The 26,924-nt window shown below is 39.0% G+C and overlaps 2 protein-coding genes across 2 annotated transcripts; both read left to right on the top strand.

Moving 5' to 3' along the window:
* Positions 1–2,423: 2,423 nt before the first annotated feature.
* Positions 2,424–3,371, top strand: LOC127669366 (olfactory receptor 2B6-like). The gene has a single exon (XM_052163175.1). The coding sequence runs from the start codon at positions 2,424–2,426 to the stop codon at positions 3,369–3,371; it is 948 nt and encodes a 315-aa protein (XP_052019135.1).
* A 21,026-nt stretch (positions 3,372–24,397) lies between these two features.
* On the top strand, positions 24,398–25,360 carry LOC127669361 (olfactory receptor 14J1-like). The gene has a single exon (XM_052163171.1). It carries the CDS (start codon positions 24,398–24,400, stop codon positions 25,358–25,360), a length of 963 nt encoding a protein of 320 aa, XP_052019131.1.
* The last annotated feature ends 1,564 nt before the right edge of the window (positions 25,361–26,924 follow it).

The raw sequence follows: 26,924 nt of genomic DNA, 5'->3' as shown, positions 1-26,924 counted from the left end.
TAAGGGCATCTAATAACCAAGTCAGGAAGTTAAAAACATAGCAATATCTAAGTAAATTTAGCTTGTTAGCATATATCTGAGCCAGTGTAGAAAGTGAGGAGCATAGAACAATTTAAACATCTGAGATGGTTAGCTACCTGCCTTAAGACCTAACATCAGATTCCAACCTCACGACCTTCCATTCCTTTTCACACTTTTTTTATGATACCAATTAGATACATCTTGCATATTTAATTCCTCCTTTCACAGGAACCACAGCATATTTTTATTTCTAAATTAAGTTTCCCTAAACACAATAATTATCTTATATATCAATAAGGCAACCACTCCCCTTCCCCATAGTCCTTTCAAGGCAAATCAACTGGATTACCTTAGTCTTAACTGTCTCCCTCATTATAATTTTGTTCTACCTTCTGTGCTTCTGCCTGACAAATACTGACTTAAGCATCTTCTGTGAGTCAGTGCAACAGCAGTACAGTCCTCATATGATTCTTTCCCTCCCACTCTCTGTTCCTTCTTCTCCATTTTCTTCTCTCAATTCTACCTTATGATTTAAGAATTGATCTTTTATCATTATTCATTTTTCTTCCATATTCCTATAAATATTTAATATTTAGGAGTGCATCAAGTACTTAAAACTGTAGAAATATGCTGTAATCCATATATAAAAACTATACTGTTGACTACTGTTATTAATTTATTACACTTATAATAAATTTTATTTTTATACAATATATAATTATGTAATATTATATATGCCATATATTACATATAATGTATCATATATTAAATATTTATATTAAATGCTTTATTATTATATTAAATATATGTGGATCTCACATTGGCAAGGAGAAAATCTCTCCCACAAAATGTGGGTGTATGCATTTTACTTAAAATCTCTGAAAAAATACATTAATTATGATCCCAGATTCTAACATATTTCAAAACAATTAGGAGTATATTTTACTAAAAATCAAATATTATATAATATATCATTATATATTATATAATTATAAGTAACATTTTATATTTATAATATACATATATTATGCAGAATATATAATATGTATAATATATTAGTAAGCAGAAAGCCTGGGATTTTAACAAAGGGCAAACTTATACAAATATTGGGATTAAACAAAAATGAATTTAAGCATGTGTATATTGTGTATATATATTTGTATATGAATGTGGGTATTCGCAGGTGAAAGCTATGAGAGGAGAAGAATAAAGGATTTCAGGAATCATTTCTTTTCTTCAAATTTGTTTTAAAGCAAGGTATCTTATTTTCCTGTTTCGGTGATGAACATATGAACTTCTGGCAAATCCTCCTGTCTCCCATCTTATTGGAAGAGTATTGGAATTACAGATGTGGCCCACTATCCCCACTTGTGACCTTATTGCTTTTTTAATTATGTAGGCTCCAATGATGAGCCTTGGGTTATATGGCTTGGGCTGCAAGCCTTTTATCAACTGAGTTGTTTCCCAGCCCAACAAAAACAAATTTAAGACAAGAATTAGAATAATTGGCCATTGAGGTTACTTTTCATAAGTGATAATATAAAGGAATTTCAATGGGGCAGCTGAGGTAGTAGACATAGTAGAACTAGTGAGTCATATTTCAGAATAAAGAAGGCTGAAGGGAAATGTGTACATTTGTGTGTGCTAATAACACTGAGCAATTACAAGTAGATACAGAATTGTACAAGGATTTAAACATTTGAAACTCTGGTGTTTCTCTAAGATGAAAAGTCTTTTATAGAGATATTTTTAAACAGCATGTTCACAATCTACAAATATCTTAGGCCTGAAATTTTAAGAAGGTTCTTAAACGTTCTGCTTTGTTCTATGATGCTTTTTATCTCACCATAGGATGGGCCGGAGAACTTGGAAAGAACAAAAGAAGTCCTGGCATGACATCTTCTTATCACCCAGGTTTTATGAAATGTTCCAGGTCTCATGAGATTCTTGGTCTTATTCTCATTGTGAGAAAGATGGATGTGTCGCCCTAAAACACAGACACAGACCCACTGCACTCTGCCTTTGCTACATTGTTCAAGTGGTTTGGAGGAACTCTGTCTTCCCCAAATTTGTGTTAATCTATTCTATGCTGTCGCTACTAAATGCCCACATCATGTTGAGCCAATGGTATTACTGAGGATGCATTTTAAAAGAAAATATAACAAAATCCAGAAAATAGCTAACCTGAATTAACCAGCCATTAATTAAGCAACATTCCCCAGGTATACAGCTGTTCTTTCAATACTACAACCATGCCAAGGCAATATTATACAGAGAGAAAACGGACATCTTATCTCTGAATTACTTCTAATTTTCCATTGTTTCCTCTTAGCTGAGTGGTGACCATCTCTGAAATTAGGTATTTACAGGTTAAAGCTAGAATTTTACTTGTTAATAGTAATATGTGGATCAACAATCAGAGCTCAGTAGATGACTTCATCTTATTGGGATTTTCTGACCGGCCGTGGCTGGAGACACCTCTCTTTGTAATTTTTCTGGTGGCCTACATCTTTGCCTTATTTGGTAATATCTCCATTATCCTGGTTTCTCGCCTAGACCCCCAGCTTGACAGCCCCATGTACTTTTTTGTCTCTAACCTTTCTCTTCTGGACCTCTGCTATACTACAAGCACTGTCCCTCAGATGTTGGTCAATCTTAGAGGGCCTGAAAAGACCATTAGCTATGGTGGCTGTGTGGCCCAGCTTTATATTTTCTTGGCCTTGGGCTCAACTGAATGCATCCTTCTGGCCATCATGTCCTTTGACCGCTTTGCTGCCATTTGCAAGCCCCTTCACTATCCTATCATTATGAACCAGAAACGGTGCATCCATATGGCCACAGGGACCTGGATTAGTGGATTTGCAAACTCTCTTGTGCAGTCCACCCTCACTGTGGTAGCCCCAAGGTGTGGACAGAGAGTAATAGACCATTTCTTCTGTGAAGTTCCAGCCCTTTTGAAGCTAGCTTGCATTGACACAACTGTGAATGAAGCTGAGCTTAACGTTCTTGGAGCTTTACTGCTCTTGGTGCCTCTCAGTCTCATCCTGGGCACCTATGTGTTCATTGCTCAGGCAGTGCTGAAACTCCGTTCTGCTGAGAGTCGCTGGAAGGCCTTTAATACCTGTGCTTCACATTTGGTAGTGGTCTTCCTCTTCTACTTTACAGCTATCAGTATGTATGTTCAGCCTCCCTCAAGCTATTCTCATGACAGGGGCAAGATCATGGCTCTGTTCTACGGCATTGTCACACCTACCCTCAACCCATTCATCTATACTTTGAGGAACAAGGATGTGAAGGCCGCCCTGAGGAGGGCACTAACAAAGGAGTTTTGGGTCAAGACAAGGCAATAGCTAAAGAAAGGCCAAAGCAGCAAGAATAAACAGATTTGCTTCTCAAAGAAAATTCTGGACTTAGAATTCATGTGGGAACCATCTAACAAATGCCACAGAGATCTTAAGAGTGACTGGGCCAAGAAGGAAACAGTCAACTATTGGTGAAACATATATTGCACTTATATACCTATACAAGTGCAATAGATCTCTCATTGTGGCAATAACCTTAAGGGATGCTTGAACTGCAGGCAGGACTGAGCACTGTGACTGAAGAACTCATACAACACCAGATGGCCATAACATTTGTTATTCTGAGTCACAGTAAAGACACTCATTTTAAAGCACATAAGAAAAATCTGTAAGAAAATTTGTACATCAAAATTTTAAATATAAAATATTTTGAAATAAAGCTTGTCTAATAATTCATAACACACCCAACACAATTTGGGGTTGTTACTCCATAAACAGGATGTGGTTTAAAATTGTCTAATCTGGAAGAAAAGGCAGAACAGTATGATGATTTGCACAAGAAACTCTAATTAGAATAACAAATGTTGAAAATGTTCTAACTGAAGAAAGTTAAGTCACATGAAATTTATACACGTAAAAAAGCTATCTCATTCAAGGCATGTTCATTTTATTTCAATGTATGATTGTGAGAACAATATTAAATTACAACCTTTGGTGAATATATTAAATATTTTATTACTTTTTGCTTTTGACTGATTAACAAATACATATTGGGTAAAGCTGTAAGGGAGAACTGAGTTCATCAAATGCCAGCATTATTACCTTAATAGGAGTAAAACTCATATTGAATCATAACATGATTTCTTCAACAAGTATAAGTTGTGTGTATAAGACATTTTTTTTGTCATTTTTTTCACCAAATGTGTGCAGCAACACTTTCCTTAATTCAATGTGCATGAGGGGGAGAGAAAAGGGGACAGAGAAATGGGGTGAACGCATATAGGTAATATTTGAAAGTGCTTTGAATTTTTCAAAAATGACATTGAATTTAATACTTAAAATTGAAGTTGTAAAAGAAATCATAGATGTGTTGTTAATACTGAGATTAAGAAAAAAAACAAGTTCCATAATTTGGAGCCAATCTTGAAGCAAACTTTAATTAAATACTGACCATGATAGACTCTGGTCAGATCTGCTCCCTGGAATCCAAGCAAGTAGCAATGAACACAAGTCACAGGAGCTTTTTTTTTTTTTTTTTAAATAAGTCTTTGTGTGTGTGTGTGTGTGTGTGTGTGTGTGTGTGTGTATAAAACCTGAGTACACTGTAGCTGTCTTCAGACACACCAGAAGAGGGCATCTGGCATCTGATCCCATTACAGATGGTTGTGAGCCACCATGTAGTTGCCGGGACTTGAACTAGAACTCAGGACCTTCGGTAGAGCAGTCAGTGCTCTTAACCACTGAGCCATCTCTCCAGCCCCATCAAAGGGGCTTTTAAAGACAAAACCATACAGTCACTGTACTTCAATATGACTTTGCTATTTTCCAAGAACTACAATACCCAGCATTCTAAGACGTTACCTGGTCCTTGGGCACGTGGGACTTACAAGTTGAATATGGCTCTTACTGTGTCTAAGTGAAAAATGAGTTATTTCTCATTTCATTAATCTACACAAATTTCTCTGTGATAATTTATAAAATCATGAACATATATGCTCATTATGAATAATGTGACATTTTCATACTGTGAGTATACATCCATAGGTTTTCTTTACACAAATCATATACTATTAAGTATAAGGTGTGAATGTCTAAACATTCACCTAATAAATAATACTTCTTTCTTTTCTGTCACTATTTCTTTTTTTTTAAATGTAACTGTTACTTTTTTAATATATGAGTATACTCTAGCTGCTTTCTGACAGACCAGAAGAGGACATCAGATCCTATTACAGATGGTTGTGAGACACCACATGATTGCTGGGAATTGAACTCAGGACCTCTGAAAGAACAGTCAGTTCTCTTAACCACTGAACCATCTCTCCAGTCCCCTGTCAATATTTCTAAGTTTAAGATTAAGGTCTTGACAAAATTTTTAAAAATGTTCTGAAAAATCCTTTTTTTTGGGGGGGGGGGTTACTGTTTTTTGTTTATTTGTTTTTGTTATTGTTTTAAGTTGTGCAGCAAATATTCTAGGGTATAGAATCTGAAATTTAAATTAAATGGGCTTGTGATTAGCAACATTAATGGTTTATATTTCCAAAATTATGGAAATTTGGAAATTAAGACCATGAAGATGTCATCTAATACAGAATATGTGCAAAAATCATATCCATTAAAGTACTCCAGTAAATTGAGATGCTACAATCCATGAGACTTTTCTTTTTGTGTATGAATTCTATTTGTTTACCAGACAACTTATTTAAAAATATATTACAGTTGCTTCTTTCAGCAACACTGATTAACCCAAACTTTCTTTAGATGGGCAGATTAGTCCTATTTGAATCTTTTACTTACTCTGTCATTTGTTAACTCACAGAGCACACACATAGCCTTCTGCTTCTCAGTATCATGCTGTAGACATTAGTGCTCAGTAAATAAAACAAGGATGATTGAGCTACACTACAAGGGCTGTGGCAATATTTCCATCTCCTTCTAAAACAAACAACAAAATGCTGTATTTCCTATCACTGACACCAAGGTAGCTTCTCCTTTTCCTGCGTTTCCAATTGATGAGGAAAAGGAATGTGGAGCATTAGAAAAGGCTTTTGTAAAACCTTGATGACCCATTGTTATACAAGAGGAGAGCCCATTTCCTTAGCTAAGTATAATCTGAAAAGGAATCCCAAGTTTACAAAGTTTTTTATCTCAGTATTTCTCACAAACTATTGCCTTTTATTAGGTGCGATTCACAATAATATGACATAAAATATAAGCTAACCTGTATTAACAAACGTGCATAGTATTAATGTCCATTGTTCAAGCAATGTTAATTCTCAGAAACCATGTGATGTTGAGAGTAGATGAAAAAATTACACCTTAGTTTCTTAGGTTTTCCTTAAAGTCTAGATAAAACTCAAGCATTAAATATTAAAACTTTTGTTTTGTATTGAAATACACATAATCATTTAGTTATGACAGTAGTATGAATTTCTAAACAAAATCACCAAAGAAATGTTTTGCTGTTTGTGAGATATTCTTATAATTCTCCAAGCCCACTGAGTTAGGATGACGCAGCAAAAAGTACCTTGGTGGGTCTGTGCCACGTTATGCTGCATAGACTACACCATGTAACAGATCTAACAGGAGAAGTTTACTGAGGAAGGGGAAACAGAAGCTGGAGTGGGGACATAAAAGAGAAGTGAACACTGGCAAGCAGAACAAAAGGGAGATAGAGAAAATGAGAGAGGCGTGACATCAAGAGGGACCTTGTAAAGATGTGTCTATTACATAGGAAAAGATGGAGCTCACAATGACAGTGAAAATGAGCCACATCTTACAACAACAGGTATGTAAGCTACTGGTGCTAAGTCACTGAAAGGTAGGCTGATGGAGTGCCTGATTTACAACATTCCTCCCTTTTGTTTGCTAAAAAAAGGTGAGAAAATAGAAAGGGAGGTAGGAATGAGGCTGCTGTGCTCTTTACAATGCTTCCTGTTGTCTGAGGTTGAAAGCATCTTTGGAGATGCAAGTCCTAGGAATGCTGGCTAATTCCCTGATTGTCTAGGCTCTGTGTGATGATCTGGAGCTTAAAAAAGTACAGGCCTTGTCAAAGCAATCTGTGAGACTGGACCATCTATCTGGGTTTAGCACTTTAAAGCTGCCTGGAATGCAGATTTGGAGGAAACATCTGGACCTGGCAGGATGCTGGAACAGATTAGGGGCAAAAGATAAAGTTAAGGAGTTTACATATTTTTTTCCTCAGGTCCATGGTCCTGGTAGTTGGTGGAGGGGAGTCCTAAGACCAGAAAAAGGGGAAAGGATCCTATCCGTAAGAATAAACAGATGGCAGAAACAGACTGTTGATTGACAGAAATACTTATCTGGAGTCCATTTGACTCATGAGAGGTGGATTCAAGAAAATTCCTTTACTATTACAAGAATTTTTTATGCTTATAAAAAGATCAGTTTTAGAAATAAAGATCAGTTTTATGTTTATAAAGAGATCAGTGGTGATAGCATCACCACTGTTTGTAATATGTACAGAAATTCATACTGTAGAGATGTTGTAGACATGCTACCAAGAGCATTGTTTGTAATTTATACTGAAATCTGCATTGTAGAAAAGATAGTAAAATTACATTTTTTGTGTCATGGTAGAATCTTGTGTTAAAAAGCATGAACTCTCTTTAAGGGGAGCTTAGGATGGACAAAACGTCCCATGAAGCAAAAGGGCAAAAGCTTGTGATCTTGATTTTCAGTATGACTACAAACTGTGAAAGAGGGGCTATTCTCTTCTATCTAGAAGACTGGAGGTATATACAGAAAGGTATCTCTAGAAAGAGAGTTTTTAGCACAAGGAGAAGCACTTCTAAATCTATACTTAGAAGACAACCAAATGTAGCCGCCAGCGGCTACATGTGAACCAGGTTACCTGTTGAGAGAATCTTGGGGTACAGGGACAGAGACAAAGGGATTTGAGTCAAGCCTAGGATTCTGGTCAAGACTGCTTTTAATAAATTGAAGACAGGTTTTATAGACATTTGGGGGATCGGCCAACCCCCCAGAAGTCGGTAGCTTCAAAGGCGGTGCTGTGAATCCTCTGGCTCCAAGTCTCAGCGGGTCGTCTGCCTTCTGCCTGGCAGCTCAGGTAAACGCCGGCCTGGGGGCGGTGTCGATAGCCGAGGTGTGGAGCCCCTTTGTTCACAGAACAAAGGCCGGAGGTAGCCATCGGAAGAGTTGGGTGCCTGCTAGCCAACTTAGTTGCAGGGGGGGGGAGGATACAATTCCCCCTTAATTATTAATTTAAAACCACTCAGTGGAAATGATTAAGTTCATCCAATGGATGACGGGCATTCACCAGTGAGTGAAAGCATTGGCCTTCAGCCCCCTTAAGCGTTACCGACATCTTTTTCGGGGGGTGGGGGGGCTAGACCGCCTTTTTCAAGACAGTCTTACGATGTCAAACGCCCATGCAGCTGGGCGTGCTTTTCAGGGAAACTCGGAGCCAGGAATTTTTTCCCTTTCCCTTGCAGTGCCTCGCCTCGCACCTCAACTGATGCCCATGTTTGTTGTAATAACAAACACGCATGATTCCGAGTATCATGCAGCCTCATCTCCGAGGATTTCCACTGGCAGAGTAAATTCTCTGCAGCTAAGCGCTGGCTAGCTGAAAAGGCTACCCATCCTCCACCTCAACCTCCACCTAGGGCCATTGCTGAAGGAATTTTGTCTTCTGAGTGTTATCTGCTTAAAATATAAAAGGAGATTAAGAGAACCTGTCTGGTTAGTCTTGGGAGCTCAAACCGGTTTTTGGTTTAATTGAAATTCAGTGGCCTCAGGGAAGAGCCCTGGCCTGCAACTTAGTTTGCAAGAACACAAAGGAACTATGCCTCCCCAAGCAACTGGGAGGTGGCTTGAAAAACAGCCTTTGAATTAATTATACTTACCTACAGTTTTGGGGGTGGAATCCACTCAGGCAAGAGGCCTGGCTTGCAACTTAATTTGCAAGAACACAAAGGAACTATATCTCCCCAAGTGAATGGGAGGCAAAGGAACTATATCTCCCCAAATGAATGGGGGGGCGGCTTGAAAAACAGCCTTCTGACCTAAATATGCTTACCAACCGTTTTTGGGGTCGAATCCACTTGTCTTACCAATCTCTCTGGCAACCAACGCGCCTCGTCCTGTTCCTGTGAGAAAACGCATACCGCGCCTCTTCCCCATATCAAAACGGGGTCTGGGACTTTCCAAGAATTATTTAAAGGATCCCGCCACTTAACCATGGCGTAGGAATTGGAAGTAGCCGGATGCCAATGTCTGTCAGCGGCAGACTGGCCTTCCGCATCCGTTTGGAGAAAATTTAAAACGAATAGAACAAAGGCAAGATGTGACTTTGGGGACCGAGGGGGATATAAATTTCCCTTCTTAGTTTTAATAAGCCAATTTTTAAGCGTGCGATGGGCGCCCTCCACTATTCCTTGCCCCATTGGATTATAAGGAATTCCAGTTTTAAGTTTTATATTAAATTCTTTACAAAATGAGATAAAGTTCTTACCAGTGTAGGCTGGTCCATTGTCTGTCTTAATGACCTTGGGTACTCCCATGGTATTAAAGGCTTGTAAACAATGATCAATTACATTTCTAGAGGCTTCTCCGGTATGCAGGGAAGCAAAAATAAGTCCTGAGCATGTATCAATGCAAACATGTATAAATTTTAATTTCCCAAACTCCGCATAGTGAGTTACATCCATTTGCCAAATTTGATTGGGCACAAGGCCACGTGGGTTAACCCCTAAATGGGGCACTGGTGCTAAAGTGAGACAATTAGGGCATTGCTTTACGGTCATTCTAGCTTGCTCCTTTGTGATTTTATGACGGAGCCTCAACGTATGAATAGAAAGATGAAATTTATCATGATCACGTTTTGCCAATTCTATGGGTGTGAGTGCCAAGACTTGACCAATTAGTGCTTTGTCAATGCACTCATTGCCCTGAGCCAGAGGTCCAGGGAGACCCGAGTGAGATCTAATATGTCCTATATAAAAAGGATTTTTTCTAGCAAGAATGATACCTTGCAATTGTGAAAACAAGGATCCAGCTGGCGTATTAAAATTAAACGTGCCACAGGTTTCTAGTTGCGGTATAGAAAATGCAACATAAGCACTGTCAGTAAAGAGATTAAACGTACTATTTACAGTTTGAAAAACACACAGCACTGCTGTAAGCTCTGATAACTGAGCAGATAACCCAGGCGTTTCTACGACCACCTGTTGATTGTTAACACGATATCCGGCTTTTCCTTTTGATGAACCATCTGTGAACACTAGGAGTGCATTCTGCAGCGGCTGTAGAGATGTCATTTTAGGAAATACAACCTCATGCATATTTAAAAACTTTATTAACTTGTCTTGAGGATAATGATTGTCTATACACCCTTTAAAACCAATCTGAGCCAGCAGCCAATCTGTGCTATGCTGTTTTAGCCATTCATCCTGATTTACACTGTAAGGTTGTATAATAAAGTCCGGTTCCTTACCAAAATAAGTCAATGCCTGCTTTCTACCAAGCATAATTACTTGGGCCACTGCTTCAAAATATGGCAAGATATTATGCCTAGAAGACACCCTCAAATGAATCCACATCAGAGGAGCCTTTTGCCATAATAATCCTGTAGGCGAATGAGTAGTATTAAAAATTAGCAGATGCAGAGGTAAGGAATAATCTATATAGGTAATAAATTGGTTCTCAATAGCTTTCTCCACTGTCTGTAAGGCAAAAAGTCCTTCTGAAGTTAATACCCTAGGGGATGTCGGATCAGCATTTCCTTTAAGAATATCAAATAAAGGTTGTAATTCCCCTGTTGTAAGTTTTAAATACGGCCGAAGCCAATTAATGTCACCCAATAATTTCTGAAAATCATTTAACGTTTTCAAATTGTCCCTGCGGATAATTATCTTCTGGGAAAAAATTGACTGGTCCGTAAGTTTAAAACCTAGATAGTTATATGGCTCCTGAATCTGAACCTTCTCTGGAGCTATCTGCAGCCCTTTAGCGACCAGGGCTTGCTGCAAATCTCTAAAACATAAAAGCAAGGTCTGAGGATTTTTTCCTGCAATTAGAAAATCATCTGTGAAATGGATAAAGTAAATATCTGGCCATTTCTGTCTCACAGGTTGAATGGCCTATGCTACGAATTTCTGGCACAAGGCGGGGCTGTTTGCCATGCCCTGGGGAAGCACGGTCCATTCAAACCTTTTCATAGGCTCTGCAAAGTTAATAGAAGGAACACTGAACGCGAACCTTTTGCAGTCTTCAGGGTGCAAAGGAATGGTAAAGAAACAATCTTTTAAATCTATGACTATTTTATGAAACCCTTTTGGAATAGCCACGGGAAATGGAAGACCCGCTTGTAAGGTTCCCATGGGCAACATTGTTTCATTTACCTTTCTTAAATCCTGTAACAATCTCCATTTGCCGGACTTCTTTTTAATTACGAATATCGGCGTGTTCCATGGAGATAATGACTCTATTAGATGTCCTGCCTCTAACTGTTCCTGCACCAGCAGAGAGGCAGCCTCCAATTTCTCTTTAGTTAAAGGCCACTGATCAACCCACACTGGAATGTCGCTAAGCCATTGAATTTTATCGGCGTGGGGTGCAGGCGAGATAGTGGCCATTACTGAAAATGCCCCAGACTTCTAGAGTTAGGGTTTGCCTGGGGGTTTTTAAACCTACTAGTGCCTTGTCCTTCATATCCAAGCTCCCGAGTAGGTACGGATTCCTCCGACACTGTCCTTTGCTTAGGGGCAATTTCATTAGGATTACACAGAATTAAATTCATCTGAGATAACAGGTCTCTGCCCCAGAGCGTGGTAGGCAACTTCTGCATCACGAAAGGCCGAATTTGTCCTGAATTTCCATCTGCATCTTTCCAAGTTAAAAGTCTAGCGCTCTGTTTAGGATTGTTTGCATAACCGATACCCTGCAGATGCGTTAGGGTCTCTGTCAATGGCCAGTTAGATGGCCAGTCCTGTCCCTTAATAATTGTAACATCAGATCCCGTATCTATTAATCCTTCAAAACTCTTTCCTTCAATAGTCAATTTAAGGTTAGGTCTTTTATTAGTAATAGACTGAACCCAGAACACTCCGGAGGAGCCAAAGCCCTCCTCTCCTCTTTTTTCTTTAATGAATTTGGAAGGCAGTGGATGTAAAGGAACTAAGACTAGCTGGGCAATTCTTTGATTAGCTGGTATAGTTATGACACCACGAGAGGAAGCAGCCATAATTTTAATTTCTCCCTCATAATCACTGTCTATGACTCCTGGATAAATCTGCAGTCCCTTCACAGTAGAACTGCTTCGTCCTAACAGCAATCCCCAAGTACCTTCGGGTAATGGTCCAAAGAATCCCGTGGGCAAAACCTGAACTCCCATCTCTGGGGCTAGTACGGCATGGCACATGCAGCAGAGGTCCAGCCCTGCACTTCCTGGTGTAGCTCTGGCGAGGTCAAGGATGGATTTCCTTGGCTCGGCAGTAGCTGTGCCCCGCAGACAGTCTGATGCATCGGGGCCTGGGGCTGGCCCCTCCCCCCGTTTCCCGACACGGGTCTACCTTGGAAGTTATTTTTTGACTTGTCTCTCTTAACCCATTGATTTCCTTTTCTACACTTATGGCACGTTCCTGGTGGACCACCTGATTGCCCGTTTATACTGGGCTTATTATCAGGACAATCACTCTTAAAATGACCCAGACTACCACATTTAAAACATCTCCTATTTCCTCGTCTTTGTGAAAGAATCCCCTGAATAGTTGTTCCCTGCAGCGCTGCAGCTATAGCTAAACCCTGATTATAGGATGGACCGATCTCAGAACAAAGGCGAATGTAACCGGCTAGGTCTGTCTTTCCCCTCTGGGGTCTAATGGCCTCTCGGCAGGCCGCATTAGCATTCTCATAGGCTAGTTGCGTAACCAGCGGATTCTCTGCCTGAGAGTTTCCAAAAATTCTATTAGCCGTTTTTAGCAATCTGTCTACGAAATCCTGAAAGAGTTCGTCAGGGGCCTGTTTCACAGCTGTTAGATTTCCACTAATATCTCCCTTAGTTGGTAACAGAGTCCAAGCATGGCGGGCGGCCACCGCAATCTGCGCATACACTGCGATGGGAAACCCAATCTGGTTATTATTTCCTTCATATAGGCCTTCCCCCAACAACATCTCCGCATTCCATTCTGGATGGCCTGCTTGAGTGTTAGTGGCAGCGGTTCTTTTGCAAGCCTCACGCCATTCAGAACTCCAAAGCAAGAAATCTCCCCCCCGACAACGGAGCTTTACACAGCGTTTTCCAATCCTGTGGAGTTAGATTCGACTCAATCACAGTATCCAACAACGCCTGTGTAAAGGGAGCTGTCGGGCCGTACTGGGCTATGGCTAGCTTTAACTCTTTTATCACCTTAAATTCCAAGGTCTGATATTGTCTGACCACATTGTCCTGGTCTTCTATCTCAAGGACTGGAAAAGCTAAGATTTCTGACGTATCCTGCCCCTCTCCGCGGGCCTGGTTTATAACTCTTTCTAATGGCGACTGGCGGGTCTCCGAGTTATTGTTCTCTCTAGTATTAGAGACCCTTTTTAGCTCCTGTAACTCATTAGTCAATTTCTGCAATTTAATTTTAAACTCTAACTTTTGTAATTGCATATCCTTCTGGATCTCGGCTTCTGCCATCAAGGTCACAGGCGGAGCAGATGGCGCTACGGGGGGCCAAGTTTCTCCATGAACTTCAATCGCTCCTTTCTCGGGATGAGCTATTTTTTTTCTTACAATATGCTCATCAGAACTGTCTCTGTGTTCACGAGACTTAGTTTGTGGAGAATCTTCTATAACAGGGATCCTCTCCACATGGCCTTTTACTTGAAAATCCTCACTTTCATGAATAACACCTAATTCTTCCAAACTCCCTTCATCTATGATGTCCTTAATCAGAGTCCAGAGGCAGAGGGTGATATTGTCTGCCTTGGCTGCCTTTAGCGAATTACCAATTCTCAGCCAAGTTCTCTCATTTAACGTTCGTTTTTCTCGGAACCAAGGACAACAGGAATATATCTGGTCCAAGAAATCTTCTAATCTTTCCTCTTCAAACCCAATCCCTTTTGCCTGAAGCAACTCTTGAATGTTGCGTGCGCAGATCTCGCGCGAACTTTCCTGTCGCATTTTTTCCTATCCTTTTAACCCAAGCAGCCCCTGTGCCGGGTGCGCACAGTATGCTTGAAAAACAGTATCCTTCCTACACTCACAACAATAGACACGAATTCACTAGCGCTAGTTTTGACCTCTATGTTGCTTACCGTGTGGATACTACTTCGTACCACCTTTTTCTGCGAAGCTTCGCTGGATAGGGCTACCTCAGGAAATTCTCTCGTGCCAGGTGCCCCACGTTGGGCGCCAAATATGTAGCCGCCAGCGGCTACATGTGAACCAGGTTACCTGTTGAGAGAATCTTGGGGTACAGGGACAGAGACAAAGGGATTTGAGTCAAGCCTAGGATTCTGGTCAAGACTGCTTTTAATAAATTGAAGACAGGTTTTATAGACATTTGGGGGATCGGCCAACCCCCCAGAAGTCGGTAGCTTCAAAGGCGGTGCTGTGAATCCTCTGGCTCCAAGTCTCAGCGGGTCGTCTGCCTTCTGCCTGGCAGCTCAGGTAAACGCCGGCCTGGGGGCGGTGTCGATAGCCGAGGTGTGGAGCCCCTTTGTTCACAGAACAAAGGCCGGAGGTAGCCATCTGAAGAGTTGGGTGCCCGCTAGCCAACTTAGTTGCAGGGGGGGGGGAGGATACAACCAAATAAATAAATAAATAAATAAATAAATAAATAAACAAATACAATCTTAAGCTTGTAACAATGATAGTAGTTGTGGTAGTGGTAGTAGTAGTAGTAGTAGTAGCAGTAGTAGTAGTAGTAGTTTACCAGAGCTAGATTAATAGCTTATCAGAACTCCACTGAATAATGTTAAAAGTCTGAACTTTTGTAGTCTTAATAAAACTGTTTATTATCGAGAAAAATAAATCTGAAGCATTTTGCATTCTTTTTATATACCATAAGTCACTTTCTTATCAGTTCAGCTTTCCTGTCCTCTAACTTTCAAAATTTGCATTTACATACATTAAAACACCCTGTTAGACCCTAAAACATTTTCTTAGGTTCCCACAATGTAAGCCCTTGTATTTTCAGATCTAAAATAACCCTTATACATTTTTTATCATGATATTTACCACAGGGCACATGTGGTTAAATACTGAGAGCAATCATTGTAAAAAGAGTTCCTTTAAATAAAGGAATAGTGAAGCATTACATTGAAATCTGTTTTGTGAGGTTATCTCTTTTCTCAGTCTGGTAACAAGGTATATTGTATATAGGCCTAGTAGTAACTCTAGGAGAATATGGCCTGTGGCCTGATTGTATACATGAAGAGGCAGGTCCTGAATCTACTAAAAATGGTCAGAGGGCAGGCATCCAGAAGACAGTCAGAGGACTACCCACCACCTGGGTTGGGAGCCACTTTAATGAATAAGTATTTGGTGGAGAGATGGAAAAGAAAGAGAAGCAGAGCAGGTTTTATACCATGAAGTGAAACAGAACTGTAGACTTGAAGGTCTTGAGGAACATCTTGATGTGAGAGGCTTATGTTGCTACCAGAGCTTATTGTGATGTCTGGGCCCATGCTGCCACCAAGGGCCGTGCCTGGGTCTATGGTTCCATTTCACCAGGGATCTGTGTGATGTCTTTGGCCCATGTTGCCACTAAAGGCCATGCAGACATTCTGATCTGCTGTCTGAAGCCACATTGATGTCTATAGGTTATCTGAGCAGATCTCATCCTTCACTGGCTGTGACAGTATAGATAGCTGTCCACAGCCCCCATCCTGGGAAGCACTGAAGATCTGTCCTGGGTAGCAAGGGTGTGGGAGAGCTGTCCTCATCCCTCAATGGCTATGGTACTACAAAGAGCTGACCCCACCCTTCACATGATCAGTTAGGGAAAGCTAGCCCTAGTGATGTGGGTGTGGGAAAGCTTACATGATAACCAACTCAGCTACTAAACTGGTCCAAATCCAGGGCTTTGAGATGGCCCATCCCAACATCTAAATCATTTATGAGCTGCTGGAGTGTATGAAGGAACTGTTCCTGCAGAATCTCCATGACTTAGAACAACAGCAGGAAATCTGAGAGGATTCTTGGTGAGGGTCTAGTATTCATGGGTTGGCAGAAGCCAGAGGCCCCAAACCAGACCACTGATGACTCATTGCCAATGAACATTTGCAAGTAAAGGTGTTTGGGCAAAAGGGTATACTGTGTAACACACCAACACACACTGCAGCTTCCACAGAAAGATGGAATTTTTTGGTTTTTGTTTGGTTGTTTTTTTTATTATATTTTTTTATTTTCTTTTTTGGGGGCTGGTTTCATGGGTGGAGGACAGATGTGGAAGGACTGGGGAATGGGTGGAATAAGGGTATATGATGTGAAATTCACAAAGATTCAAAAGAAATATATTAAATTTTTAAAATGACAGAGACTTGGCCGACTACCTGGATAGAAACCCTAGGTTTCTCCATGGTCATTTGGACAGAAGTCCCAGGGTAGTATCAGTCTTTGGCTGCCAGGCCCAGAAATCTGGTAGACTTTCCTGTAGGGTAGGACCTTGGGGGCAACTGCAAAGTGGTAGGGCAGTTCACAGTTTGGAGAGCATTCTGGCTGCAGTCAAGGTGAAGGGCAGGTTTTCACCCATAGCTGGCCTTGACACATTAAAAACAAACTCCACGTGGACTTTCTTCTGTGCCTATCTTCTTTGGAGGAGAACAGGAGTACTGCCAGGAAACAACATATCTCTCCCTCATGAAAAACTTTTTTATTGAACATTATAAATGTCATTTTCTGCAGATCTCTGAAGAGTTTGAGGGCCATCTATCTATTAAGTATACCAGATGTTATTACTTGCTCTAGTTACTTAACTTTGAAAACTGAATAAGACTTATTCCTGTAAGTAATTATATTAGCACGACTACAAGTATAGTTCTTAACATATTACAGAATTTGTTCATTTGTAAGATGACTGATAATATTAACTTGTATTTCTTAATTATCCTTAACAGTTTACAATAATTTAGTGAGTCTAGGACTTAATAAGACTAGGACTTTATATTCCATATCTATTATGTTTACACTTAAAAATAACATTTTTTTTTTTTGGCTTTTTTGGAGACAGGGTTTCTCTGTGTAGCCCTGGCTGTCCTGGAACTTACTTTGTAGTCCAGACTGGTCTCGAACTCAGAAATCCATCTACCTCTGCCTCCCAAGTGCTGGGATTACAGGCATGCGCCACCATGCCCTGCTAAAAAAAAATAACAATTTTTAATTGAAGCGCTTCTAGTATCAAAATAAAACTTTTAATTATAGACACAGTCCATAGAGAGAGTGGCAACTCCTTTGATGCTTTTATAGTGCACTATTATATACCATTGAATTTTTTTGTATGGCTTAATTTATCCAAATAGCTAAAACTTAAAAAAACAAAGAAAGCTAGACAATTATTACTGTGAACATGAGTAGACCTCAGAAACTTATAAATCTTGATTATCAAACATATGTTGTTACTTTTCTAAATTTTCTAGCAGCTTGGTGTTAAGCAGTTACCAAAGACATGTCATTAGTCCTACATCTTAAATTAACTTTTATTAATCTGAAAAGACCTTTAGAACCTCAAAATTTTATCATCTTAAACAGTATATCTGAAAAACAATTGAATGGCATATACAATATGTTGTAGCAAATATAACCTTAATTTTCTAGCATCATAGTTAAGTTTGTACCAATTCAAAGTATTTGAGCCTTGTTGCTTCCTTAATATAAAAGGAGATACAATGAGAAATAGAAAGCTCATTAGGACTAAGACGTTTTACAATTATTGCTTTATGCCATGTGTTCATCTTAAGATGGTGAGGTCACATAGGATGCACTCTTTAACCTTAGTAAAGATAGTTGCCAGCCCATGTGGCTGCTTACATCCTGATGACATCACTAGCAGAGATGGGAGAGAGCTACATGGTTGCTATTTAAAAACAAATATTTTCCTACCTATACATATATTAAGATATATTATTTAAAAGGCTTATGGCTAAAATAAATATAATTTATATAAATAATAATTTAAAATGTTTATATATATATGTATAGATATAGATATATATCTACAATAACTTACAAATCCTGAGATAAGAATTTACAGCATAATCTTAGGATATTGTTTTTGGATCTAAGGCCAGAGGTCACATGAGGACAAGCTGTAGCTTAAGAATCTGACTCCAGAATTTGAAATCAAATTCACAAACAAATGATCTTCATACCTTAAGAGATTATTTCCAGCAGGCTCTGCAGAGGGGAGTAGGTGCAAGCAGAGCACACCACAGCTAGCCTACTTTGTTTTTTCCCCCTGCTCCCACCTTAACACACTGTGGGGGACAAGGAGATCAGACAGAAACAAAAAGGGCTCAGAGAGAAGAAAAAAGAAATAGGAAATGAGGAATTTTTATGTTCCCCTGATTATTTGGTTAGAAGCATTAGGATTCATTATTTAAGGTGTATGGAAGCCAAATTTGACTGAAAGGGGAAGATAAGTTTAGAGGCCATTAAGTCTGGCACTAGGTATAGTCCTGATAGGTCTATGGTATTTTTTCTTTTTTAAAATTAGTTATTTTATTTATTTACATCCCGTCCCAGTCCCACCTCACAGAGTTCTTCCCCCCATCCACCCACCTGACCAACTCTGAGAAGATGCCACCACACCCCCATATCCCCTCACCTTGGAGAACCCTCTGACCTGAGAGGTTTTCCAAGAAAAATCCCAAAGTGGAACAAGGAGGTGGATGAAGCAGTTCCCATAGGTGAGGTAGAGAGGGCAGTCCAAAGCCTGAAGTCCAAGGCGTCTCAAGGATTTAGGGAAGACCAGGTAAAAAAGGCACAAGTTGGACAGCAGGTTGTCACTGCACAGTCCAAGGGCCAGGGCTAAAAGCCCAAGGAGATGTGGATGACTGGTACCAGGACTTTCCAATGAAGCCAGAAGGTGAAATCCATTGAAAACTCACCAAGGAGTCCCAAGTGGGCAATTCCACCAGAGACTCAGGGAAGCATTTACACTTTCTGAGATGGATCAGTCACCAATTCATGGATAGAGTGTCATTGTAGGCAGACTGGGGATAAAAGATAGGGTCCTAGTGTAGCTCAGGCCCACAAGAGGGGAGCACACAGGCACCAGGATATCCTACCAAGTCTTTAGTACTAACTTTAGGATCAGGCAGCACCTGGAGCTTGGCTGAAACAGGCCAAGGTATGCTACATTGATTATGTGATATAACAGATCTAACACAAGAAGATTATTGGGGGTAGAGGGAGCAGACAGTCACCTTGGAGTTGGGACATGGGAAAAAAGAGATACCAACAGAGACAGATAAACAGGGAAACAGAGAAACAGTCGAGATGTTGAGAGGGACCTTTTATAAAGGGTATGCATGTCACATAGAAAAATATGCAACTCATAGTCATAGTGGAAATATACCACACCTGGTACTGACAGGTGATGGTGTAAGTTCCCACAGGTGAGGTAGAAAGGGAATTTCTGGTGCTGAGATGCTGAAACTTAGGCTGGTGGAGCACTGGTTTACAACACAAAATATCTATTTGATTCTGTCCACATCACAGACTTGTCAGAAGTATTTCAGGGATTGGATGTAGAAAACCCAACTTTGAATTTTTAACCATATAAATATGGTTCACATTTCTACATGAATGCTTCCCAGTGTTATACCATTAGAAACCATGGGAAAGACCAAAGACTTAGACTTCACTCTAATGTAGATTGAATGAACTTATTCTTACTGCTAGCAAAAGAACAGCAGTCTTAGAGCCAAACATACAATGCAGTAAGAAGCTAAAAGAATAATTTATAAAGGTGAGCATCAAAAGTTTATATTACAATGTTTTTAAATATTTATTCATTATTTTATTTAAGTATACTGTAGCTGTCTTCAGATACCAGAAGAGGGCATCAGATCTCTTTACAGATGGTTGTGAGCCACCATGTCGTTGCTGGGATTTGAACTCAGGACCTTCGGAAGAGCAGTCAGTGCTTTTAACCTTTGAACCATCACTCCAGCACTACATTACAATTATCAATGGAATTCATAGCTCGGCAGGAAATTGTTTTACACCCCTCAGATCCTTCTCTTTCTCACTATATAGTAATAAAAAGACTATTTTTTATTTACAGCAATAAGTAAAGATTACAAAAGAGAAAGCAGGAACAGCATTATCTTATTATCTCACAAGCAAGACACTAAAATCTCTTAGGCATTCCAGAGCAAAGGTCAATGGCTCTTAAAGCATGCCTAATAGCATTTGAAATTTCCTTAAGGACCCCATGGAAGTTATGTGTAAGTATTACACAGGGTAAGCACTGTGGGGGAAGTGTCACTGATTGACTGGGATAGAGCAGGCAATAGCATAGTGACATCAGGTTAGGACTGACTATGACATCCCCACACTAGAAAGAATTTAATGCATCTAAACACAAGGCTAAGTCCACTAAAGAATATGTAACATCAGGCAAGCAAATCAAATTAGTTTAACAGTAAAAACAATAAAAAAATCTTTATCTTTGAAATTAATTTAAGCTATTAGTAAATTGACTAAACATATTGGCAATTTTTGCAAATAGACAGTGGCCATCAAATAGAAAGAAAAGTATAGACCCATATTTCATAAGCTAAAAATATTCATATTGTTAGGTTTCAAACCCAGCACAAACAGCTGAAATGCCTAGTTAACATATCAAGTCAGATACTGGCTGCCAGTTCACCCTCTATCCCTCAGGGCCCTGTTACAGTGCCCTCCTAACCATTTTGGTTACTGGATCTTTTCATCTATTCTCTTTGGGGCATCTCTTTCCCCTCTCTCTTCCTCTCCCTTCTCCTCACATGGCTCAGGGTCATGTCTACTCTGAACTCTCTCAGATATCCTTGACCCTGGCTATACTCTCCCACATGTCTATAATAAATTTTCTTCTTCACCATACCTAGAAGCAGTTATGACCTTTCCTTTTTCTTTCTATTTTTCATATCAGAACATTGTTGCCATGTTTATTAGACATAAATGGACAATTTCCAATGATGCTATGAGCAAATAATAGTTTTACATTTTGAATATAAGTATTTATTATCATCTTACCAACATACTAGACTTAGCATTCACTGACCACATGTGTAAATTCTTTTTTGGAGGGGGGTTGGTTTTTTGTTTGTTTGTTTGTTTGTTTTGTTTTTTGAGACAGGGTTTCTCTGTGTAGCCTTGGCTTTCCTGGAACTCACTCTGTAGACCAGGCTGGCCTTAGAAATCTGCCTGTCTCTGCTTCCCAAGTGCTGGGATTAAAGGCATGCACCACCACTAACCCATCATGTGAATTCTTAAGAATAAAGAAAAAATAGAAAAATAAAATAAAGGATTGGAAAATGAAAAGCAAATTTTAAAAGAGAAAGAACTTCATGATGGGTTGGTAAGTATAACTAAATAATACACAAATAAGTAAAAGACAATCTTGCAAAAACAACCACTGAAGATGTATTGAACCCAAATGAATGCCCAGTGAGTTGAACTGTAACTGTAAGTTTTTTGATTATCTAACCCTCATAGTTCCTACTTTGCCTATAAGACCACCTACTTTTGAAGAGCTTACCACTTTCTCTATTAGCTATTTCATAGTTGGGATCAAATGACTGGTAAGAAGAAACTTTTGGAATCAAGAATTAATGTTGGCTTAAAGTTTGAGAAGGTACTTCCATCACTGGGGAAGACATGGTAGCATGAGCATGAGGTCATGTTGCATCAACAGGGAAGAAGCAGAGAGCCCAGAAGAAGTGGAACCCAGGTTAGAAAACCTCAATGCCTAGTCCAAATGTGCAACATAACTCAAAGAAACACAATCTCCCTAAAATTCCAACAACTTTCTGAACAATGCCACCTATAAGGCCCCAAGCATTCTGACACATGAACCTGTGAGAGATATGTCACATGAAAAACCCATTAATTGTTAAAATGGAGACTTGAAATGAATCACCTTTACAATGATTTTAGAAAAGACACGATGTTTGGAGGAAGCTTAGAGCTCATGTAATGCTAATATAGTTTAATGCTAAGAATTCTTGTAATTGAGAATTCACATATATAAACATCTACTAAATATTTACCTATTTATATGAAGCTTAGACAAATGTGCATGAGTTTATCAATGACAAATTAAATTGAAATAAAAAAATAAAGGGAAAAAGGTTCTTTTCACATATAAATCTATAAACAAACATTAGAAATCAGATTTAAAAACCTATTTATTTCCCTTACCTGTAGTACTTGGATTATAACATTCAGTTATATCAAGGCAATAATTAAAGAGTCTCCACTGGGTGAGTCCCTGAGGAAGAATTCCTCAAAATTCCACACTCTGAACTCACAGTGTTTATCTGAGAGCCAGCTTAGAGGAACAGCATGTCCCTTGGTGCCTGGGCAGCTTCAGGTACCATGAACCTAATGAGAGGTTAAAGCATCTTTTGCTTCACATCACTTTTGTGTGAAAGCTCCTTAGTTTTCTCCTTGGAAGAAAATCCCACAGCTTGATTCTTGAACAAAGATGTTCTGTCTCAGGGATTCAATGATATTTGTTCCTACCAACTAAGATCAGCATCGGTGAGTGAAACTTCTTCAAATTCTATAAGATGCACCTGAGGTTTAAGCAGCATGAGCAAGCATCCATGTCAGGTATCAGGGGTATGACTTCTAATAAAACTTACTAAAATCTCCTTCCTCAAAGAATAGTTTGAATAGCCTGGAAAATACATGCAGAAAGTGAATTTATGAAAATCACATGAATTATAGCCACCTTAGTGTGCATGATCTGGGCTACCTTGAGCAAACACTGCTTGGCCTGCCTATTGTGCTCAGAAGAATTTAAAACCAGGGAAATAACATGACTGTCTTAAAATTATCAAATATTTTTTCAGACAAAGTAGATGGGGTCTTAGAGGAAGAATTTCAAATTCCAAACATCAAAATTAATTTTGAAATTGAAATTTCAAGTATCAAAGCATGATCCAGGAAAAACAAAACAGCATAGACTTGCAATATGACTGATTCTTTGTGAATAATCTAAGAAATCATCATTATTAGACACGGGGAAAGGATTTGATAAGTAATAATGAGTAAAGAGTAGGTCAGTCAGGAGACATCTTGGGGAAGATAATGTTTGGCATGCCAAGAATTTTGGGTATCACTTGTAATAATGAAATTGTCAGAAAATAAAGTATGAAATTAAGAAAGTCATGGCGATTTCCTTCACAGCTCTGCCCAGCACAAAATAGAAGCATGATTGGAACTGCATAAAGTTAAAGAATGAAACTGCCAAAGATGAAAGAGTCATTTACAACAACATAACAAGAGGTAATAACTAAAGAAACAGGTGCTTGAATGTGAAGATGAAAGACATGTGACAGACAGAGGTGGAGTTGACCCAGTGGGAGATAGCTAACCATGAATATGAGGATCTGAAACAGGAGCAAAGAAGCAAGAGAAAATAGACTATAAGAGAATGCTGAGAATGGAACATGGGCTTTTGTCTAAAATGGATGAGATGTGATATATATATATATAATAAAGAGATGTACAGAGAGAGAGAAAGAGAGATGGAGGAATAGGAAGAGAGAGAGAGAGAGAGAGAGAGAGAGAGAGAGAGAGAGAGAGAGAGAGAGAGAGAGAGAGAGAGAGAAGAAATCACACTGTAACAAAGCAGTCACTGAGATTGAATACAAATGGCCAAAGAGCACACACAGGCTTGGAAAAGGCAGAAAGAACTTTATTTCTGTGCAGATAGGAAAATGAAGAACTTAGTACAAAGTTGCCTTCATGTTCTCACTGAAGTGACTAATAGGTTTCTTGTCATTGTTGTTCCTAATCATTTATAGAGTGTGCCAGTAACTGAATTTTCTATAGTCATCAGAGGAGACTGCAATATATTAGCTTGATGCTAAGGTACCATGTATAAAGGATGATGTTACTATATGACCTCATTCCCACTGGCTTTATTGAAGTAAAGCAATTTTAGTCATTCAGTTATTCTAATAGTGACAAGTCAGGCTCTAGCCCAGAAAATTCTTATGACTTGTTGATTACACTTAAGGTTTCTAGTTCCAGAAAATTGCTAAATATTTGTTAGAACTGAATGTTAACTAATCCCAGGAATAACAAGTTCTTCTTGCTATCACTAGTTTTCTTTTAGCTTTTCTTAAATAGAATTAAACTTTGAGTCTCAAGAGTGACTATAATGAATGTGAGCTTCAAGACTGGATTCCTCCTCATGGGGTTCTCTGATGAGCATAACCTTCAGATTTTACATGCAGTGCTCTTTTTGATCACATACCTATTGGCCATCATGGGCAATCTCCTCATTATCACCATCATCACCTTGGACCAACGTCTTCATTCTCCCATGTACTACTTCTTGAAGCACCCCTCTCTTTTGGACCTCTGCTTCATCTCTGTTACTGTTCCTCAGTCCATTGCAAACTCACTCATGGACAATGGTTTCATTTCTTTTGGTCAGTGTGTGCTTCAGGTTTTCTTCTTCATAGCTCTGGCTTCATCAGAAGTAGGTATTCTCACGGTGATGTCTTATGACCGGTATGTTGCCATCTGTCAGCCACTGCAGTATGAGACAATTATGGATCCCCATGCTTGCAAGTGTGCAGTGATAGCTGTATGGATGGCTGGAGGAATATCTGGGCTCATACACACAGGTGTTAATTTCTCAATTCCTCTTTGTGGGAAGAGAATTATTCACCAGTTCTTCTGTGACATTCCCCAAATGCTAAAACTAGCCTGTTCTTATGAATTCATTAATGAGATTGCAGTGGCTGCATTTACAACATCCACAGCCTTTGTCTGTTTGATTGCCATAGTATTCTCCTACATTCAAATCTTCTCAACTGTGATGAGAATTCCATCAGCTGATAGTCGGACTAAGGTGTTCTCCACCTGTCTTCCACATTTGTTTGTAGTCATGTTCTTCCTCTCAGCTGCAGGCTTTGAATTTCTAAGACTTCCTTCAGATTCCCTTTCAGCAATGGACCTCATATTCTCCATATTCTACACTGTGATACCTCCAACACTCAATCCACTCATCTACAGCTTGAGAAATGAGTCCATGAAAGCAGCTCTGAAGAAAGTGTTGTCAAGAGAAGAATTTTCTCGGAGAATGGTATATGCAAAAGCTATATTCAATCTCTAAAGAGACAACAAACCAAGAGATATTGCTACTATGTCCTAGATTAGAGGAGTAATGAATTAGATTTCTTCTAAGACTCTGTTTCAGTGTTTCTCTTAGTTATGTCCTTCTCAAGAGAGTTTTCCTTTGGTTTTTCAAGACAGGGTTTCTCTGTGTAGCCCTGGCTGTCCTGGAACTCACTCTGTAGACCAGGCTGGCCTCAAACTCAGAAATCTGCCTGCCTCTGCCTCCCAGAGTGCTGAGATTACAGGCATGTGCCACCACTGCCCAGCTCTCATGAGTGTTTTATCAAATGAAAGATAATTGACCAGTAAGGATATGCATGGGCTCCCTTGTTCCTCTAATTCCAATATTATTTCAGATGATTTCTTAAGGATGTACAGGAATTAAGAGTGAAAAAAGAGTTAGTTTTGACAAGACCCAATACCAATTTAAAGTTAATTTTAATAAATACATTTTAAACTGCCATTAGGTAAACTGATTTTGTCTGTGTGATACTAGATCCCTTATTGCTGTACATAATTCTCTCTAGGCTACCATGTTACTGGTATTCTTACATAGCTACAAGGTTTTCTTGCTCATAAAAAGTACAGTAACCATGTCCATAACTTATTCAGTCCTTACCAAAATTCATGTTTCCTATATATTCCTTTCCTAATCCAAGTGAACCAATTTATAGTTTTACTATATTTTCCATTTTTACTAATAATGCAACAAGAATATCTTTTCAAATAAAAAATAGGTAAAATTAAAACTCATGTTAATGTTCTTATAGTGTATATTGATCTATATGTCTCACAACATAAATGCTTTGTTCCCAAGAATAATTTGTATGTGTGCATATGAGTATAAAAATAGGGACACGTGATTATACCTCACTAATGAAGTAGATCCCAAGGATCCTCTTTTCCATTACTGAAAATGCTCAAGTTAAATCTTACCCTATCTGATACAAAAAGAGACTCCAGCAAGATCCCTACAGTCAAAAGCACATCTGTGATGAGTCCTGTGTGCTGAGCACAAATCTCTGAGTGCATTAGCTGAAGTGTTGAGAAGCTAATGGTGTTGCTCACTTGGGTTAATAACCTGCTTTTTTCCCAAAGACTCATTATTTACAAAGTTAAAATATAAAGGATCCTTTATCTTGAGTGTTCAAAAGAATCAAAGTACACAATTTAATGATACGGGGAATGAGTAGTGGTCGAACAATAGATTTTTAGATTGTTCTATTGACTATATGCAATATTTACTTTACTTTTTATTTTGAATATTTAACATCATTTTAAACATGATTTAATTATCATCTGGACCTACAAATGCATTTATCCATGTATGTAAGTAATTCCTTGGCTTTTATGCCTCATCCTCTCTCCTACATGAATTCAATTCTTGGCTGCATCTTCCTGAGTACTGTTTTACCCACTATATTCCTTGAATACAGGATATCATCTATGAATTATATTACCATTGATAAATTTTAAAAATTTAAGTGTTTTATTTTCTCACAGAAGTAATTTTAAAAGTTCCAACAAGAAAGAAAACAATGACACAAAATAAAGATAAATAA

The sequence above is a fragment of the Apodemus sylvaticus genome, chromosome 19 (assembly GCF_947179515.1).
Source record: "Apodemus sylvaticus chromosome 19, mApoSyl1.1, whole genome shotgun sequence".
NCBI lineage: Eukaryota > Metazoa > Chordata > Mammalia > Rodentia > Muridae > Apodemus > Apodemus sylvaticus.
Note: the sequence above shows the minus strand (reverse complement) of the source record. Positions and strands in the feature narration are given on the sequence as shown.

Coding starts and splice junctions, on each gene's coding strand:
- LOC127669366 (XM_052163175.1), top strand. CDS start 2,424: ATGTGGATCAACAATCAGAGCTCAGTAGATGACTTCATCTTATTGGGA.
- LOC127669361 (XM_052163171.1), top strand. CDS start 24,398: ATGAATGTGAGCTTCAAGACTGGATTCCTCCTCATGGGGTTCTCTGAT.